Source organism: Gouania willdenowi, chromosome 4 (assembly GCF_900634775.1).
Source record: "Gouania willdenowi chromosome 4, fGouWil2.1, whole genome shotgun sequence".
Lineage (NCBI taxonomy): Eukaryota > Metazoa > Chordata > Actinopteri > Blenniiformes > Gobiesocidae > Gouania > Gouania willdenowi.
Genome location: NC_041047.1, coordinates 17,840,826 through 17,861,559, shown reverse-complemented (window position 1 = coordinate 17,861,559; position 20,734 = coordinate 17,840,826). Strand labels below are relative to the sequence as shown.

Here is a 20,734-nt window from a genome sequence, read left to right as displayed (position 1 = left end):
TCTATACATTAATGTATATGAATGACCACCGGCAGTAGACCATAGTAAAAGACTAGTTAGGTATTTTTTCGCATTTCAAAAGAATCAGACATGAATATAGATTTCTCAGAAACTCTGGATATCAACTTTAGATAATGGTGAATAAAACTCATTTATATCCATCCATCCATCTTCAAACCCGCTAATTCACGTTTTTCAGGGTTGCGGGGGTCTGCTGGTGCCAATTTCCGGCTCTCATTGGGCGCTGGGCGGGGGTACACCCTGGACAGGGCGCCAGTCCGTCGCAGCTCATTTATGTCCATATCTTCTTATTTGTCAGTAGGGGTGTACTGTGCATTGGCATGAATCTGACGATACGATACGATTCATGATTTGCATGTCACAATACGATATATATCCCAGTACTAAACGGTATGATATACGTTGCGAGAATAAGTAAATGGTAACTTACTGTCATTCAAGTACCAATATCAAAAACAAGTGGTAAGTTTATCAAACTGTCAAATTAAATTTCTCTGATTTTTTTTTTTCTTACATCCCTATTTGTCTATTTCTGGTTGCTTTTCTTTTCTTTTCTTTTTCACAAATTACAGTCTGTTATTCCAGAAAAATGTCCTCACAATGGCAGAAAATCATTAAATCAGAGTGGGAGAGTGACCAACCATAAGCTGCTCAAATTATAGTTCTCACTCTCGTTGGACCAACTCTTCGGTCCATAGGCCAAGCAGCTCAAATGTAAATAAACATTCAGTACTTCTGACCAAATATGGTTCATGATTCAGTGTTTAAAAATGGGCCTTGTCACCACAGGATGTTGGAAAGCAAAGCCCTCCAACTCCTAAACCAGCAGCTTGTGCACCGCGGGGCCCCCTTAAAGACGCACTACTTGACATTCCCTGCTACTGCCTTGCAGCAAAACTACCCTTAGTCACTTGACCTGCAGTTGTCAAAGCCTATCGCTGCTCAGATATCTTCTCCTGGTGTCTCCAGCTCAGCCAGTGTGTGGATGTGAGGGCTTTATCGTCAAACAGCAGGATGCTGATTCTGGAAGGGGTGTGGGACGCACAGCCAGGAAAGAAGCGCTTTAAGGGTTTGATGAGCAGAAAGTGCCAAACTATTAATCTGAGCCCTGCATGGTGCCAGATGGAAGGAGAGATACAGTACACAAGATCAAATCACAGCTTTGATTATGGTTCCCTGTGTGAACATCAGACACTGTTTAAGTGCTAATCAAAAAAAAAAAAAAAAACCTCGAAGGCTTTAATTCAGCATCTTATTCTGGGACAATAGTGGAGGATCTGTGTCACAGAAGTGCCGCCAGTTACTTTATATCACTCTGGAAAACATATGAGGGCAGAAAGATGGAGGAGTGTTAGAAAAAAGGATCTCCCCTCAGAAAGCAAGATCGATCACAGTGAAATATTAATAAACTTCGCCACCAGTGCAAAGTTGTGTTGCACTCACACTCAGGCTCCACATTCGTCCCCTCGTCTCACACTTCACTGACATCAACACACACAGCCTTTGCAATACTCGTCCACATTCCCAGTCAGTAGCTTTTATACTTGACCTCAGACACACTGCAGCTCATTGTGTGACAGAGGAAACACACACTATGGGTCTCTACATACTATAAACCATGTGGTTCTCAACCTTATCAGCCTGCGACCCCCAAATGAAAGGTTCCAGAGACTGGGGACCCCCACTGTACTTGAAGATTGTTGAACACAGACATGAACATTGAAGAAAAGTCACATGGAGACAGGGGGAATAAAAGGGAGAACTTTTTGGGGATCACCCATAAAGTTAGCAAAATGATGGTCCATTGTTTTATACAATCTGTGATAACCACATTTATTTATTGATCTGAATAATATCCACTGTAATCCAGGAAGTTTATTATTATTTGGGCCATAGTATATAGTCATCTTAAAGGTGTAAATTTTTTGTTTGAATTGTAAATAAAATGGGTTAAAAGTGAACAAAAATGGTGGTGAAATGGTTAAAAGTTGCCAATAACGGACAGAAAAAGTGGTAAAAAAAAAAGGGTTCAAAGTGTCAATATTGGCTTAAAAGTGGCAGAAAAAAGTAGGAACAATTAGTTTAAACTGGTAAATAATGGGCATGACAAATGGTGAATGTGGTTAAATTGGCAAAAATAAGCATGAAATTGGGTGAAAGGAGGTTAGAAGTAGGGGTGTACCGATCCGATAATGATATCGGATATCGGTCCAATATCAGCCAGAAAACGAATATCAGATTTTATCGGCCAGCATCTAAAATCTCAGATATATATTATATTCATTCAACTGTAAAATACTGCAGATATTATGTTGAAGGTTAAATGTATGTAACCAACTGGTTAATAATAAATGGGTCAGTTTTTTCTCATACCTACTGTTGCTGACTATTGATCTCTGTGTGAGTAACATCACTTGATCAACCTTTTCTAACATTCCACACTACAAAATAAGTCATAAAGTATGTATAATTTGTGCTGATATTGCATCAGATCGATATAGGTCTCGGCCAGTACTCAAGGCCGCAATATCGGTATCGTATCGGAAGTGAAAAACAACCAGGGACATCTCTAGTTAAAAGTGACAATATTGGGTCACTCAAAATATGTGATAAGTGGTGGAAAGGGTTTGTTAGTGCTGAAAAATGCCTTGAAACTGGAAAAAAAAATGTCCAGAGAAAGCATTTAAATTTGATGGAAAAGTGGCAGAAATGGGAGTAATGTAGCAAAAATGCATTAAAAGGAGCCAAAATATGGAAAATAAGTGAAAATATGGCAAGTTTGGTGAAAATAAACAAAAAATGTGTCTACTTTTTTCAAAAATATTTTTGTCTGGCATTCTCTCAGTGTCACGCAATCCCAAATGGGGTCCCGGCCCAAAGGTTGAGAACCCCTGCTCTAAACACACCAGTGTGAGAACAGGCAGAACTTCATCATATCCACACCACTTTATTATTTTTGTCAGAGTTTTGCATGCAGGCATTACAGAATAAGCTCTAAACATCTATGGCCAGCTGGTGTTTCAAAACTAACAGGATTTATTTCATTGCTCAGAGCATGACACCGATGAAATATGGGGAGGGGCTGTGAGCAGAAAGTGATTACTGGGATTCAAATCAATAAGCCCACAGCCAAGCACGTGCCTCAGGAAATGGGAGGTTTACTGTGTGCATTTACAGTGGTATGCTGCTGGGAGCGCACGTAGACACGGCATGTCTTTATATGGCACCAAAGTGCACTATGTCTGCCTGCGCTGTCAGGAGAGCAGCGGTGGCCACTGGGACCCACAGCCAGTCCTCTCAGACAGAAAGAAAACAGTGGGTCAGACGAGAAAGAATGACTGTCACTCAGAAAGAAGAAGGAATAACTTTACAGACACTGATGGGAGAGAACTACTGTATAGAGTATATTATTACTGTGTGAAAGAGGTAAAATAACAGGGCTGTGCAGCTCGTTTTCAATAAACACATTAGTTTGTTCTCATAAACATTAGATTAATAATCATAGGAAGGTTATAACAAATAACATTTTATCCAAAAATGTTGCTACACAATAAGAGACGCCAATAAATCTACAAGAGTGAGAGGCCTCTATAATAGGGAATCAATACTTTAACCCACATGTGTCAAAGTCAAGGCCTGCGGGCCAAATTGGGTCCTTCAGAGCATCAGATTCGGTCCACAGAAGAAAGTGAAAATGAGAGAGAAAATATTAATATTGTGTAAATTACCAATTTTTCTGTTGTAAATTGTTGTTGAAACAACTAAAAAAAAAAAAAAAAAAAAAATTCTTAAATTATTCCACAAAATCTCCCCAAATTAAATAAAAAAATGGTCAAAAAAAATCTAAAATCAAAGGACATTTAAATATCTGTCACTTACTGCTTCGATATTGTTGATGCCTTCCATAACTGGAAATGCAAACTTGGACACGTTAATGTTGAAATTGATTGTTTTCCCGCCAAAAACATGCAGCCCACTTGTGATGGAACTGGTCCGTATTTGGCTCTTGAACTGAAACGAGTTTGACGCCCCTCCCTGCTTTAGCCTAACAACAAAGTATTTTACTTTAGAGGCTGACTTTGTCCTTTTTAATTTTTCCTAATCAAGCAAACACAATTCACAGACCTTTGGGAATCCATGTTTGAAACAAACAATGGCTACACTTTACAGTATCAGAGGAATGTGACGCCAACTTTATACAACATTTCTAGGAAGACCAAAGAGACGTCATTATTTATGACATTTTAACTCGGATTGTTTGCTAACGTGACTGTTATGTCGAGCAGCTTCACTTCCACTTCCTAACAATAACAAAAGGTCTGATTACATTCTCAGGCCTGCTTTTATCTCTTTAACACCAGCGCAAAGTAACACACATACAGTAAGAGTCTACTATGGAGTGTGAGGGGAAGACCTGGACCAAATAGAACTGAACTATAACAATTAAAAAGTCTTTCCTGAATAAGTAGTTTTTAAAGAGTCACTTCGTGGCTTTGTGTTTTTACAGGACATCCCCTTCTTGCATCAATACCCACTGAATGAATCATTGATGTCCTATAGTAAATAAATGGAGAAGTCACATTCTTTCCATAGCTTCCTATTTTATCGCTGAATGAAGGGGCTGTAGTGTGAATGTGAAATATGAATTCCTTGTGGAAGTTTCCTTTAATAAAAAAAAAAACAAAAACAAAAACAAAAAAAACAATCAGCATATGTGCAGAGCTTCACTTGTATCCTTGGTTACTAATCTGTAGGCATCTGGATCTCTGGGGAGCTCTGTGCTCCTTGGCCAGTGAAGAAACTCACACAAAGGCTCATTTTGTGCTCAACAAAAGGCCAAATGAAACCCCAGCTGGACTGTTCCTGGCCATGCAGAAGTTCCCACATCTCTCTGGGGTACACCATGCAGACAAAAACCACAAAAAAAAAAAACAAAAAAAAAAGAAAGAAACACACACAAAACAAAACAAAACAAATAAGACAAAACATAAAAGTACAAAGTGCCTCAATCAGTAGACTTTCACACTTTACAGGATTTATTTTCAAAAGTTGATTATTTCACTGCTGGAATGCAGCTCATCTTATTTCATGTGGCAAAATGTGAGCAGTTTAAATGAAGCAAGGCGATGTTTAATTATAAAGTCATTAACATTGAGCGCTCTCCTGGGTGGTGTTTGCTATTTCTAACTCACTGAGCAGATGGTTTAGTGTCTGCAGGGACCCTTTGTTGTCCCTCAGCTCTGTGCATCTCAATTTCATTTGAATATGAATGTGAGCGTCTATCTGCGCCCACAACTCTGCACTTTCAAGGGCAAAAGTGTTTCTGGAACCATAATGGATCAGATGTCATACACCTATTGGTAGTGGTGAAGAAGGCTGTGTTTCCTCACCCGTTGACAGCGTGCTGTTACAGGACCAGTCCGCGGAGCTGACGGGCTTCCTGCAGGACACCCACAGGGTCAGGTAGTACTGGTCCTCTGCAGTGACCCACGCGGGGCTCATCATGGCTCCCACATCCAGGCACAGCGCGAGGAACACGCACACCAGTCCCACCAACTTCAGGGGCGTCAGCGCCGACACCCGCACCTCCTCTGTGCCGCTGACGGATGAAGCCATGGCTACTGCTCTAAAGTACTTATAGTTTAAAAATAGAGGCTGTGATAGACCAACATCCGTGTTTAGAGGGTTCCAAACAGTCCACAAACTGAGCCCAGGTCGCTCACCCCGGGGTCGGTGTCCCTCTGTGGGGTGGGATGGGATGCACGAGCTGCTCTGAGGACTGCACGAGCTGCTCACAGAGTTGCTGAGGACTGGAGTAACCTGCTGGGTCCTAGCGCCTGCAGCTGGTCCTGTACACTCTAGTCAGTTCTTCTTCTTCTTCTTCTTCTTTCTCTGTTCTTCTTCTTCCTTCTCTCTTGCTTCTTCTTCCTTCTTCTTCGCTTCGCTCTTCTTCTTCTTCTTCTCCTTCTTTCTTCTTCTTCTTCTTCTTCTTCTTTTTCTTTTCTTCTTTCTTCTTCTTCTTCTTCTCTTCTTCTTCTTCTTCTTCTTCTTCTCTTCTTCTCTGCTTTCTCTTCTTCTTTCTTTCTTCTCTTCTTCTTCGTCTTCTTCTTCTTCTTCTTCTTTTCTTTTCTTCTCTTCTCTTCTTCTCTTCTTCTTCTCTTCTTCTGCTCTCTCTTCTTCTTTCTCTCTTCTTCTTTCTTCTTCTCTTCTTCTTCTTCTTCTCTCCTTCTCCTTCTCCTTCTCCTCTCCTTCCCTTCCCTTCTCCTTCGTCTCCTCCTCCGCCTCCTCCGCCTCTCCTCCTCCTCCTCCTCCGCCTCCTCCTCCTCTCTTCTCCTTCGCCTTCTCCTTCTCCTGCTCCTCCTGCTCCTCCTCATTGAGTTGTAAAGCTTGATTAGTAGGTATTATTATTAATAATAATAATAATAATAACTAATATTATTATCAATAATAATAATAATAATAATGAATACTAAAAATAATAACAATAATTTGGGATGTCCCGATACATCCGTTTCATTTCCATATGATACTGATATTGCAGCCTTGCGTATCGGCCGATACAATATGATACGGTCGTCACTATATACTGTATATATATATATAATTATGACTTATTTTGTAGTGTGGAATGGTAGAAAAGGCTTGATCAAGTGATGTTACTCAAACAGAGAACAATAGTGAGCAACAGTAGGTATGAGAAAAACTGACCCATTTATTATTAACCAATTGGTTACATACATTTAACCTTCAACATAATATCTACTCAATAAAATTAAAAAAATGATATCAAATTTGAAAAAAAATCGAATGTTCATTTTCAAGCTGATATCGGACCAATATCAGATTGGGATACCACTAATAATAATGTGATACAGTATATGCCTTGTGCATTGTGTGGTTAGACAAGTTTCTGTGAAGAAGTTTTGTGGGGAAATTTTGAACATTTCTTTTGAAAAGTCCGTCTTTTCACATTTCACGACCACAAATAGTTTTACATGTTATAGTGTGCTTACTCTGAGCGATAAACCCAAGTTTTCCAGCCACACTTTTGTCGATTATTGGATGTATCCATTTTTATTTTCCTTTATTTATATGAATTAATATTAATGCATGAATGAAACGGACTCTATTCATTCATTATATATACATGTTTATTGTCGTCTATTGTAAGGTGGCTTGTTTATTTTACAGTGGTATTTGTCAAATGGTTTAACTGCGCTCTCTAGCGGCACATTCTTGTATTGCAAGTGGGGAATAACATTCTGATCATTTTCAAGAAAGAACGAAAGAAAAATAAATATATATATCTATATAAATAAATAACACAAACCAGCCTGTAACACAGGAACAGTCACTTCAAAGGGACATTTCAAAATCTTTCTAAAATAAATCAAAGAGTTGTGGGGCCCTGCTTGTCCATCACATTATGCACAAACTGTATAACACATTCAGACAATCACATTTAATCTCCCACTCACTCTTAGGTGTTATTTCTACAATTAAATCACCCTGTGGGGGGTAGCCGGAGTATAAATAGGTAAATGGTGACTGAAGCTGTAATATTATTATTGTAAAGTTGTAGTAATAACAATAATACATAATTATTATTACTATTATTATTGAAATGTTGCGACTTTATTCTCAAAGTATTATAAAAAGCGTTTTATCGATGTGGCCCTAAAACGCTGTCAATAGCTACTGTAACTGTTTTTATTCTATTGTATTGTAAGGTATGAATAAAATAAATTCTACTTTGGTATTAAATAAAAACTTTTAGAAAATATAGTATTATTATTTTTTTTAATATATATTATATATGTGTGTATAGGCCTACATGTTATTTTACATTAAAGTAATACAAAACTAAACAAAACATAAAATGCTAATATGACGACATGTTGAAAACTAATCTGTGTGTAAATATTCTAAATATAATATTGTTAGGTTGAAATGTATCATGTTGGTTTAGTGTTTTCCAGTGTTTTTGTGTCTAAACTGAGGATGATAAAGTGACGATGGTGGATGTGTTTCTAACTTTCTATGACGCTCCCGCTGTTTCCACGGACTGTCTCTTTAACCCAAAGCAGGGCCGTAAACACACCACTACGCATGCGCCCTGTGCATAGCGACGCTACAGGCGTTAGAGGAGGAGAAGAAGAAGGAGGAGGAGAAGAAGGAGGAGGACCAGGACCAGGACCAGGACCGCTAATGCGGATTTCAAGGGGCGAAATACGGTGAGTAGGACAGACCACGTTTATGTTCGTGTCCATAAACCGTTTCAACATGGTGTGTTATGTGTCGTGTCGCTTTGAGAACCGTTCTTCGACCTGTTCAGTACACACACCCATCCCGTTTGGATCATGTGCTACTCGTCGTTAGGCTGCATCCCAAAGCTGGAGGTGATGGTCCTAAATCATCCAGTTCGAAACACACACACTGTCAGATAGACATAATGAAGCCACAGTGAGGCTTAGTGGACCTTCCTCGGTCTTCTCATTGGCTATTGTTCCATAGGGCGGCGGCCTTTGTTTGGATGTTTCCTCTGCTGATGAACATCATCTATTTCTGGCAGCGGCACAGTTCCGGTAACTCACATCCTCCATGAGTTAGAGCGACGGCCGCCATTGGTCCCAGTGTGGTCATCACAGTAGTGATGGATCACACATGGCTGGTTGTGTAGTAGGATCATTTCAATCCTCTCCTGTGTCTAATGCAACAACAACTCAGGATTTAAACAGTTAATTCATGTGTTTGTGCTGTTTTGGACATTCTACACGTCTTTTTATTTCCATGTGATGTGTGATTAAGGAGTTCAATTGCAATCACATTAGTTACATTAGGAGGGGGAAATCGATACACGATTTATCAGTTAGGGCTGGGTGATGTGGACCAAAATTCATATCTGGATTTATTTTTTAAACTTTGTTTATTTAAAGTTGTACAGAAAGTGTACAGCATTTTCATAAGAACATGAAGGTCAAATATCAGGGAACAATGAACAATGAATACTGGTACAATCTCCTTTAAGCACACACGCATAGAACAAAATAAAACAAAAACACACCAACCAACTACAAGCATGTCCACAATTAAATAAAATAGAAAAAAATAAGATATAAAGAAAGATATACGACACCCCCATTTAGATAAACAAAACAAGTATTGTAGAAACATCTGGATATTTTTAATCAAAATATACAATAGAAATATTGATAATTTTATTTTAAATGAAGTCTGATCTGAAAGACAATTCTTGGTTAAATTTGCTGATGCAAAATGCCTCACAAGCTCATTTATTACCAACCAGTTGGAAAATATGTGCCAATTATGGCTTTTTCTTCTATAAGGGACAGCACGTGTGAGTGAGTTCTGTTGCGTGGCTTGTTTAAGGGAAGGTCTGGGTTAGAACGCACTCAGTGATCATCTGAGCTTTTCATGCTGTTCTGAGAAGTTGTTAAAGCAGCGACTCCTAAAACAAGTATTTTAAAACAAAGCAAGCTATAAAAATTATGTATATACTGTATATCGATATAGGCAGTATTTTCATTTTCTATATCACCAAATAGAAAACTCAGTATATCTTGAATGTCAATATATTGCCCAGCCCTAATATCAGGTAATTTTTTGTGAGGTTAATATCAGCTTAATCCCCAACATCGGCATTAGAGGTCTGCATTGCCAGGAATCTGACGGTAGGATTTATGATTGCATGTCATGACACAATATATCCCGATACTAAACATTACAATATGCATCACGATATATTGCGATGTCAATAATTACAAATTTCATCTTTAAAAATCAAGTACAAAATTGCATGAATTTCAATTTATAATTTTTTTTTTTTAAACTTGCAAGAACAAGTACCGTAAATGGAAGAATCTATTTTTTTTCTAACACTCTTAATCGACATCGGCCCTAGGGATGTCCCGGTACGACTTTTTCACTTCCAATACGAGACCGATATTGGATGCTTGGTTATTGGCCGATACCGATATCGATCTGATACAATATCAGCATGAATCATACATACTTTTGTGACTTATTTTGTAGTGTGGAATGTTAGAAAAGGCTTGATCAAGTGATGTTAAATTATACTTTTAAAGTGAAAACAATTCATCTTCACTTCAGTTATTTTTAGTGTCAGTATATGGTGGGAACAACTGAGGGCAGGGACAAAAACAACAAAACTTATCGGAGTGCTTAGATTTTATATGCAGTCCCATAATATTCGTTTTCTGGCTGATATCGCAACCAATATCAATATCAGATTGGGACACCCCTAATCGGTCCGATTAATCCCATATCAATCAGGCTCTAAGATGTAGCTGCATCATAATCAGTCACCGATTATTTTTACCAACCAACAAATTGCTCATATTTCTGGGCAGCAATGTGGCTCAGGTGTCTTTACACAATAAATGCATACATTACATTGAACATTAGTCTGATATATAAAACGCATTTAAACACATACTATTCATAACACATGACTTTCTGTATATGGGATAAACTAAAGAGAGGAAATGAAAAGCTAGGACTGTGATTTTCACTCTAATATATTTAGATCTTGGAGCTGAACATATCTAGGAAACAAAGAAAGGCATGTAGCAGCTCTAAGAGGTTGTTTTTGATCATCTGGGTTGTGTCAACATTATTCAAAGTGTGTTTGTGTATGTCTGTTTGCTTCTTTCCATGCAGATAAACCCCCCCTGAGCAGACTATAGCTGGGAACATGGGGAGTGGTAAGTTTACTCACATCGTGCCTTGCAGACAAAGAGCCACAGATGCAAATAAAAAGGCCTTCTCATCTTTCCTCTTGTTTGCATTTCTCCCTTTGTGTTGAATTTAATTATTACTCAGACAAAGTTTGTCACCAGAATGTGGGCCTTCAGGTTTTTTTCCCAGTCAGCTGGTAACTGTGAAACAATCAACGTTCTTTCCTTTGGGGAATTTCTGCTTTCCTCTTTTTGTCTCATGTTTTTTCCTCTCCGAGTCTTGTGTTGATCACATCCTCACAGTTGGTCATTATTAATCTGTAGTGCGTCTTCAAACATTCCTCAATCAAGTTGAGTGTGCGGTTCCTTTTGGAAAGGTTACGCTTATAGTATATTTTCTTTCAGTTAGTCCTATGTGGCCCAGGGATAGATTCCCAAATCAAAGGAGCTTTTGTTTTTATGCAGAGATGTGGGCACTGAGCGGCGCTGGGCTCTGCTCTGTTGCTTTTGTCTCATAGCCCACCTCCCTCTCTTTCCCCTTTTCCGCCTCTCTCTTCATTTCAGCATCTCTATCACTTTTTTTTCAATAACTCTCACCTAAGGCCCTGTTTACACGAAAACGTTTTCTATTGAAAACTTAAAAGTTTTGTTGTGTTTTGGTGGTTCATTTACATGACAACGGCGTTTTGGTGCTGGAAAACGGGACTGAAAATTGGCTCCAGAGTGGAAGTTTTTAATCCCTCCGTGTCCGTGTAAACATGGAAATGAAACTTTCTCTATCACGGGCATGCGAGGATAGCTTTAATCAGACCTATAAATTAGACCCTACCCAGCCTGTAGTCGTCAGAATACGACCCAAACTCGAATTAAAGCCGATCTCTCTTTAATAGGGATGTCCCAATGCAACGTTTTCATTTCTGATATGGTACCGATATTGCAGCCTTGCGTATCGGCCCATACTAATATTGATCCGATATCAGCATGAATCATAACATACATATTTTTTTTTTTTTTCTCTCTCTCTATTTTCTTTAGTAAAAAAATAACAATGACTTATTTTGTAGTGTGGAATATTAGAAAAGCTTTGATCAAGTGATGTTACTCAAACAGAGAACAATAGTCAGCAACAGTAGGTATGAGAAAAACTGACCCATTTATTATTAAACAATTGGTTACATAATTTTTAACCTTCAACGTAATATCTACAGTATTCTACAATTGAATAAAATAAATAAAAAATCGGAAATTTGAATCAGATATCCGATACTCGTTTTCAGGCTGATATCTGATATTGATATCGGATCGGGACACCCCTACTTTTTAATCCTGAACCCATTGCTAAGACACTATTCAGATCCGTGCACAGCGTGCACATGTAGGCAAGTTTCTTTAATAAATCAGCTTTATTCAATAGCCACTAGTAGAGGTTTAATGCTGCTACACACACAACTCAGAGAGCTGCTCTCTACAGATGTGACACAACAACACAACAAGTCAAAAACAAGTCATTTATGCATTTATAACGTAGTTTATTCATGTGCCAGAGGACAGCCTTCATTCACCTCCTCAGCAAACATTAGTGCGTCATCTCACACTTATTTAAACACATCACCTTCACCGCTCTGAGTCCAAACCGAGTCCATGTTAAAAAGATAGAAATTAAGCCAGAGCCCAGGTTCTGTCTAATATCTCTCAGTAGGATGGAGCTCTGTGATTGACGTCAGAATTTGGTGACATGAAAAATCTTTCCGCTGATCCAAGTGATATTGAAGTAAATCTAAATTTTGTTGGAGAAATTCAGTTTAAATCCAAAGAATGATGTGCATGAACTCTTACTTGTGTTTGACTATTCTGGTTCATTGCAAAACCACACCGCCATCTATTGGCATGTTTACTACACGGTTTTTTTATGTTTCCAGTGGTTTAAATGTAAACAGTGATCGTTTTGAAAACGTTGCCGCGTGAATGCGGAACTTTTTGGAAACAAAAACGGAAACAGAAGCAAAACGTTGTCGTGTAAACGGGGCCTTTATTCCTTCTTCTTACTGCTACCAGGGTTGGGGTCAATTATAATTGTAATTGTGTAATTGATAATTAATTACAAGTATGGCCTAATTATAATCGTAATTGTATTTTAAAAAATCTGTTGCTGTCATAATCGTAATTTAATAGTAATTGAGTTTAGGTAATTGACTTTGTAAATGAAATTGCATGAAAATTCTATAAAAATTGCCATTTATAATTTAATGCAAAACTAGGGAACCATGTTACAGTTGTATGTACAGTTGTTCTACACATTTATAGTTAATTATTAAAATATGTTCAACATTAAGCTCTCCCCCATTGTACCATTTAAAATAAAATAATAATAATAATCGTGGGATATAGTGACACAAAAAAATATCAGACGCCCACACCAAAAATATTAAAACCTATATTTTACTTGATTAGGAAGCCTAACAAGGAAAACAATAGATAGGAAATGTTTTTAGTGTATTTTACAGCTAATTTAAGACCCGATGCTAACAGAATGCTAACACAAGAGGAAGGTTAACTTTTATTAGGTTATTTATTTCAGTAATGGTGATTAATTGTAATGGAACTTCTGTAATTGAGAACGTAATTGTAATTGACTTTCTGAGGATAAAAAAATTATTGTAATTGGAAAAAATGCTGGTCACTGTAATCGTAATTTAATTGTAATTGAACATCGATAATTGAAAATGTAATTGTAACTAACTCCTGTTGTATAATGTTTGCCCTACTTTCTCACACTTGTCCCACTTCATGACCCTGTCCCCCCCAGTGTTCCTGCCAGCAGACACAGCCCACTCGGTGCTGCGGAGGCTGCGCAGGGCCAACTATTTCTTGGAGGAAATGAAGCAGGGCAACATCCAACGGGAGTGTCGGGAGGAGATCTGCACCTACGAGGAGGCCCGGGAGGCTTTTGAGAATGAGGAGAAGACGGTGAGGGCAACGAAACACACCCAACTTTTATCAAAAACACTTGAAAAACCCCGACGTGGGCAATTTTTTATAAACCACAATTTGGTTGACAAAACTAACGGCCTGGCCACACCATTAGGTGAACATGAAACCTAAAATATACAGTATGTACTAGGGATGTAACGATTAATTGTAAGGCAGTTAAAAATCGATTCATTGGTATCACGGTTGATATCGATTTTCTGAAAATTGAATCGCAGTACTTTTTTTAAAGTATCCACAAGTGTCGGCGGCGGGCGGAGTCTGCTAATACTTTCTTTCTGGCTGCCTTCTACTCTTAAATATGTTAATAAATGATTCATTACCCCTTTAGCACCGAAAGAATATCTGTAATATTACTTGAATATCTGTAAAAGTCACGTTTTTCTATTAGCTCTGTCTGCTAGCATAGCTTCTCTTCTTCACTGCAAGATATCTGCATGCCAACCGACCACTGGGTTACCAGCGCCCTCTGCTGGTCCAAACAAATATGACGTAAATCAGTGCAATCGGTTTTTTTTTTTTTTTAAAGTCCAAATAAATTTTCAGTTGCACTTTTAAAAGAAAAAGAACTATTATGCAGTTTTGCATTGTTTATTATAGAACCAGAATTTAAATTGATAGGCTTCATTTTCATTTGTATTTTATTTTATTTTATTTTTAGTTAAATTGCATTGTTTTGAATAGTTTATCAAGGAATTATTTTGACAATGAAAAATAAAAGGAAAATAGTACAGCATTTTCTAGTTTTTTTCCCCCAAAAAAAATTTGTCTACAGTCCCATTTTGTAAAATAAATCGTGAGAGAATCGTATCGTGAACCCAGTATCTTGAATCGAATCGTATCGGGAGTTGAGTGAATCGTTACATCCCTAGTATGTACTGTATATGAAATCACTGTTTTCTTATAAATAGTAAATTTGCTTAAAAATAGGTAAAACTACATAAAAACAAGAGCTCCAACCTTCGCTAAGGACCAAATATCCTCTCTTGTAGTTATTGGCTCAGTGACCCTGATCATGGTACTTTGATCATTCACACTGTAAAGCAGTGTTTTTCAACCTTGGGGTCCGCAACTAGTACTAAAAAACCTAGGTAAAAACTGATTCAAATTCTATTTTTTAAATGTTTTTTGAATTATTGTTATATTTTAAATACACATCACACACAGTAAATATCAAATAACTGTATTGTATACTTAAACTTTCTCAAATATAAATCTCGGAGGTGGCGCATTTGTCACTTTTGTGCACTAATCTGTATTTGTGACACACTTTAATAAACATGATCAACAAAAAGTAATTCTAGGAGAAAAAAAATGTCTGGGGTCGCCAGACGTTTGTGATATCAAAATGGGGTCGCGACCCGAAAAAGATTGGGAACCTCTGCTGTAGAGGCTTGGAAGGAATTTAAATTCCCATTAATAATGATACAGTAGGTGGAAAAGTTTGGGCACAACTAGTTTTTTAAATGAATCATATTGAAATGCGTAATCTGAATCCGATCTGAATGAAACTTGGTGGAATAATTGAGGAACAAACCCAACATAACAGAGTTCAATTTTATTAAGATCAGTCAATTTTGAGCCTAGGTGTGAATTTCTGATGAAAGATAAAGATTTTTTTCTTTTTTTAAACTGATCCAGAATCAGTATATTGATCTGGATCCTCTTCAAAATTTAAAAGAATCTTCCATGGCGTAAGGCAGGGGTGTCCATCTAGTTTCAGTTCAACGGCCACATGTGACCCAGTTTTAGATCAAGTGGGCCGGACCAAAAAATAAATGTTTTTTGTCAAGTTAAAAGCATACATTCAAATAAAATCCTGAATGTTAAGCAATTGGTCAAAATTCCTTGACTTTGCAACTAGTTTTCCAGAAATTTCCAATGTAATTTGAGTTCTGTTGGATAATTTGCGAGAATTTTTCACGTTTAAAAAAAAAAAAAAAAAAAAAAGTCCAGTTTTTGCTGTATTTTTTTACTTTAAACAAAATCTCCCTGTGGGCCAGACTAGATGCTCTGGTGGGCCGGACTTGGCCCGCGAACCTTGAGTTTGACATATGTGGCGTAAAGTCTATCTTTGGTCAAAATCCATATAGTACTTATAACTACTAATATTAATATTATATTTAAGGTAAAATCATGTTTGGATGCATTTCATGTTTAAGCATTGCTGGGTGATGAAGATTATTAGGTCATCATTATTTTTAGTTATGATTTTTTTTTACATTTTATGTTTCATTCAAAGTTGAAATGTAATTTATAAATATACTGTATGTCCTGTTGCTTTATTCCTCTCCATTAGTCACAGTAGTTCTGACTCAGCACATTCTGCTCACACACTGTAACTTGGTCATAGATGAGCAACATTTATTTCACCAACTGAAGCCTTTGTTGTGTATCTTGTCACTTACTGGCATTCACAATGCTTCACAAGTAATTAACCTGAAATTTAAACAAAATCAACTACAATAATAATTATGTGGACTCCAAGAGCCAGGTTTCATTATGTTAAGTCCACACACACTTTTTAAAATAAAGGACTTACAAAACATAATGCATGTGACAGTCCTATTCCTTTTACTTTGTTTCAAAATAGCTTGTTCTACATTGTATGAAAATGAACATAAACCTGTGACCTACAGTAAATATTGAACAACAGCATGATACAGACCGTTTAATTGTTTGTAAGCTTTGTGATGTATTTTGTTGGGCGGGGCTTAGCCTGGAGGCAAAACCACAATTGTCTTTGTTTTTTCTGAGCACGAGTGTCGGCTGCAATCCTATAAAACTTTAATTTATGTCCACTAACGTCATTCCTCCTATTCTGGCACCCAAACACACAACAAAGCTGTAACAATACTAGCCTCCACAGTCTTTAGCCAGCGGCGTTTCCTGTTTTTGCCTCCAGCCACGTTACTCGTGACGTGGGACGTTAAGGGGTCTATAACTCAATCTGCAAAGTATATTTGATCTGCTGATGAGCCCTAAGTAATGCAGGTAGCAGCACAGTTGTTTGGTCAGTAATTTGAAAGTATGTACTCAGTTCACAGCAGTCGTTTACTGATGATTCACAGGCAAAAGTAATTGGATTACTGTTGTAATTCATTGACATTAGGTAACATATTACTGGTACAATAAGTAATGCATCAGTCTCAGATGTGGCCATTAGCTGTGGTGTGTGTACATAAACGTGTGTTTCAGCATCATTAACTCATCAGCTTGATTATTGATCATCATATACAGTAAATCATGAATTGTTGTATGAATAAAGTGACTTTTTTTTCTCCCTCTCTTTACATGGACTCGTAGAGTGTTTGGTCCATTAAATGTTCTGCTGTCCACAGACTGGAATCAATAGTAGTGATGCTGAGTAGTTCTTAGCCATCCTGCATGTCAGGTTTATTTGTCCTACGCTTGAAATTCAAAACTAAGAGTGGCGCTGTTTGGAATTCAGTGGATTTTTCAGGAAGTGATTATTATCTGCAGGAAGAACAGCCCACTTAAAGGGAATGCACGTCTGAAAAATGTTTGTAAGAAGTCAGACTAGTGAAGCCAGGAAAAGGAACGTGCATGACGATTGTCGTCTCTTGTTGTCAGCAGTAAAACACTTAGAGTGAGGAACTGTGTTGGTTCCGTTACCTCGAGTTGAGGAAACATTATTGTTCTGATACGTTCTCCCTAAACCTACATCAGACGTTGGCCATTGGCAGCACTCACTCTAATTTTGTGCCCCCCCCCACCCCACAGTAAAGGCAAAGAAACGACTCCAAAACATACAAAATAACAGCAAAAATACATAAAAAGAGACACAAAGTTACTCCAAAAACACACATGACAACAGAAGTAGCCATAATAATAGAAAAATACACAAAACAACAAAAATGACTATTTCTGTTTTTTTTTTGTGTGTTCTTGGAGTAATTTTCTACATTATTCTCACATTTTGTGTGTGCTTGTTGTCAATTTGTGTTTTGAGTAATTTTGTTCATTTTTGTTGTCATGTCATGTTTTTGGAGTCATTTTTGGATAATATTTTGAAGGTTTCATTTATTCAGATCATTTTTTTTCCCTGGAAATTTAGTTTGATCTTCTGACATGCTTCGACTGTCAACTGCCAGTCTTCTTCAGAGGCGTCTGCTAATCGCTTCGATGTGTCCTTGGTTTCCGTGTAATACCAGTAATTCCAGCAAGTTCTTATTCAAAAAGTAATTATAGCGCGGAAGTTAAGGACACATCAAAGCGATTAGCAGACGCCTCTGAAGAACACTGGCAGTTGACAGTTAGAACATGTCAGGAGATCAAACTAAATTTCCTGAAAAAAAGTTGCCTGAATAAATGACACCTTAACATATTACCCAAAAATGAGCGGCACACACAAAAGGAGAGAAAAATGTGCAAAATGATGACAAAAACACACATAATGGCATGAAAAATATAATCACAAAATGTATTTAAAAAACACGCACACACAAAAATTCAACATGATGACAAAAACACGTACAAACTAGGGGTGTGCAATGCCATGAATCTGACAATACAATATGATTTACATGTCACGATACGTGTGCATGTGCGTGAGGATTTAGATTCTAAATCCTTAGAATCTAAAGCGACAACTATGTAGAAACGTACGTACGCCACCTCAGGACTTGACGTAAAAGACCGCACATTTCTACGCTCACTCCAGTTTTTAAACATCAGGATTTTGACGTACGCACAGGTTTTGGGCGTACGTACCTTTTGTACATGAGGCCCCAGGTGTTCACGTGCTATGCATATGTTAGCGCAATGAATTTTTTTTTTTACAAAACATGGTTAAAAAAAATCAATTTGGACATTTTTTGGATTGATACAATAATCAATCAATCAATCAATCAATCTTTATTTGTATAACGTCAAATCATAACCAATGGTATCTCAAGACACTTTACAGTAGAGCAGTCTTAAGGACGGACTCTTCATTTTATGGATACACACATATTATGGATAATATCGTGCGGGGAAATATTTTACACCCTTAATACAAACCCTGTGTTTTTTCCTGTGTTAATGCTCAGTTTGGTCATTATTTTTCTAAATGCTGACGTGAGTGTTAATAATGTGTCCCTGGGATTAAACGGAATTTTTTTTTTGCGGCCCACACTATCATAACAGTTGCCCGCCTGTGACTAGAGGTGAGTATTGGCAAGGATGTTGCAATACGATACGTATCACGATACGTGATATTCTACCCAGTTAATATCAAAATTAAACGTAGAGATGAAAAGTCAAGTTGCTGTATATGTTCATCAGAAGATATTGATCATTCAGAGGACAAATGGAGTCAAAACTATTTGCTTCTAAACATCCTGTTGATTATTAGTGTTTTTGCACATTTTTACTGAAAAAAAGCAGTGTCACACACTCATCATAAAAAAAGATAGAAATTTTTTTTTAAAAAGAAATCAAATTTTTTTTTAAAAAGAAATCAAATTTTTTTAAATGAAAAAATCAGTTTAAAATCGGCACCCAAAAAAATTGCGATATATCGTGAAATCGATTATTTTCTCACACCCCTACTATACACGTGTTTGTTCTTACAGAGACGATTCTGGGAGGAATACGTGAAAGAAACCAGTCCCTCTGGAGGTCTGGAGACGGTGGTGGGCGGAGTCCACTCTCTCTACCTGATCGTACCGCTGCTGCTGATCTTGCTCATCATCGCCGTTATCGCCATCAGCGTGTGGCGCTGTCACTCTCGCAAGCGCTCGGAGCGCAGCCCCAGCCTGGAACACTCGCACCACAATCACGTCCTGTCGGTGGTATCCATGGACCAATGGGGGCAGGATTACCACCACGGGGACCAATCAGAACTCAGTTATCATAGTAGCCCAGTCTACCATGGATCGGAGATTACATCAGCGAGGGCCAGCGCCGGAGACCCCCCGCCGTCCTATGAGGAGGCTGTGGGTCACACAGACGTCAGAATAGAGACGGAGCCTCCACCGCAGTATGAAGACATAGTGAACAGCAGCTCTATCAGTGTCAACAGTGCGCGCAGGAAGTAAAGGTGTCTACAACCATCACTACAACAAAAGCATCATCCATTACTAAGGTCCATCAGACACATGCGTTCATCACTGGTGCATTCTCTTCTGTTATACCATCACTAAACCAAAACCAGCAGCATTTACCTTCACCTGTGCTGCCCTATTGTACCAGAAACCAGCAGCAAGACAAACATATGTTGCATGTGGTGTGAAAAAAAAGCTGTTTCTTGTTGCCATAGTGACGCATAAAGGCTCTAAGTGTACGTGAAGGTTGGACTGATGCTTTAGTGAAGGCCACTGCCTTTGCTTTTGATTTATGTGAGCACTTTGAAATAATCAAAAGTTTTATATGCATTTATGTAAGAGCGTCTCTGACTAACTGCATCAGTTTGTGATGTAGAAAGAAAAAAGGAAAATATGTAACAAAAACATATGCAATCTGACAGTGAAGAATTACACTTAAATTTAAAGTGTTTATGCAAGTTTCATATTGTTTAAGAAACAAGTCAAAGAGAATTTTTCACTGTTTATTAAATAAGGATTAAATGGAGCTTGTGATTTAAATAGATGATTTACTTACATCAAACTAAAAAAATGACTTGTCATATATAAAGAGTTAGATAAGGTTAAGGGTCTTAATCGTGGGTTACCACAGCCCAACTGGGATGGGAATGGATCTCTTTGTTGAGGAATTTAATGCAAACTCAAACTTAGTCGTTCAAATTGCTGATTATTAGTTGCATCGGTCCAACTTCAGCACACTTAGGAATGGGAATGGGGTGTCCTGATACGACTGTTTTACTTCCGATACTATATCCACACAATGCAGCCTTTTGTATTACAGCACAAATCATACATTCTTTGATGACTTATTCTGTAATGTGGAATGTTAGAAGAGGTCAGCAACAGCAGGTTGTTGTTTATTATTATTAAGGTTTTACATAAATGTTAACCTTAAAGCTGATATCCGGAGTTTCTGAG

The 20,734-nt window shown here is 37.7% G+C and overlaps 2 protein-coding genes and 1 long non-coding RNA gene across 3 annotated transcripts in view; 1 reads left to right on the top strand and 2 right to left on the bottom strand.

The window, feature by feature from the left end:
- The window catches only part of tmem47 (transmembrane protein 47), a 9,926-nt gene extending 4,020 nt beyond the window's left edge, over window positions 1-5,906 (bottom strand). The window contains exon 1 of the mRNA XM_028443781.1: window positions 5,412-5,906. Coding sequence (XP_028299582.1) covers window positions 5,412-5,637 — 226 coding nt within the window. The 5' untranslated portion in view covers window positions 5,638-5,906. The remainder of the gene's footprint in view (window positions 1-5,411) is intronic.
- LOC114461584 (uncharacterized) overlaps window positions 1-13,959 on the bottom strand; it is a 21,997-nt gene extending 8,038 nt beyond the window's left edge. Inside the window, exons 1-2 of the long non-coding RNA XR_003673856.1 lie at window positions 13,949-13,959; window positions 11,263-11,270 (exon numbers count right to left, since the gene is read on the bottom strand). This is a non-coding gene — a long non-coding RNA (uncharacterized LOC114461584). The remainder of the gene's footprint in view (window positions 1-11,262; window positions 11,271-13,948) is intronic.
- Window positions 7,922-20,734, top strand: prrg1 (proline rich Gla (G-carboxyglutamic acid) 1). The gene is made up of 4 exons (XM_028443780.1): window positions 7,922-8,255; window positions 10,723-10,766; window positions 13,546-13,706; window positions 19,307-20,734. Exons 2-4 carry the CDS (start codon window positions 10,757-10,759, stop codon window positions 19,769-19,771), a joined length of 636 nt encoding a protein of 211 aa, XP_028299581.1. The 5' UTR covers window positions 7,922-8,255; window positions 10,723-10,756; the 3' UTR covers window positions 19,772-20,734.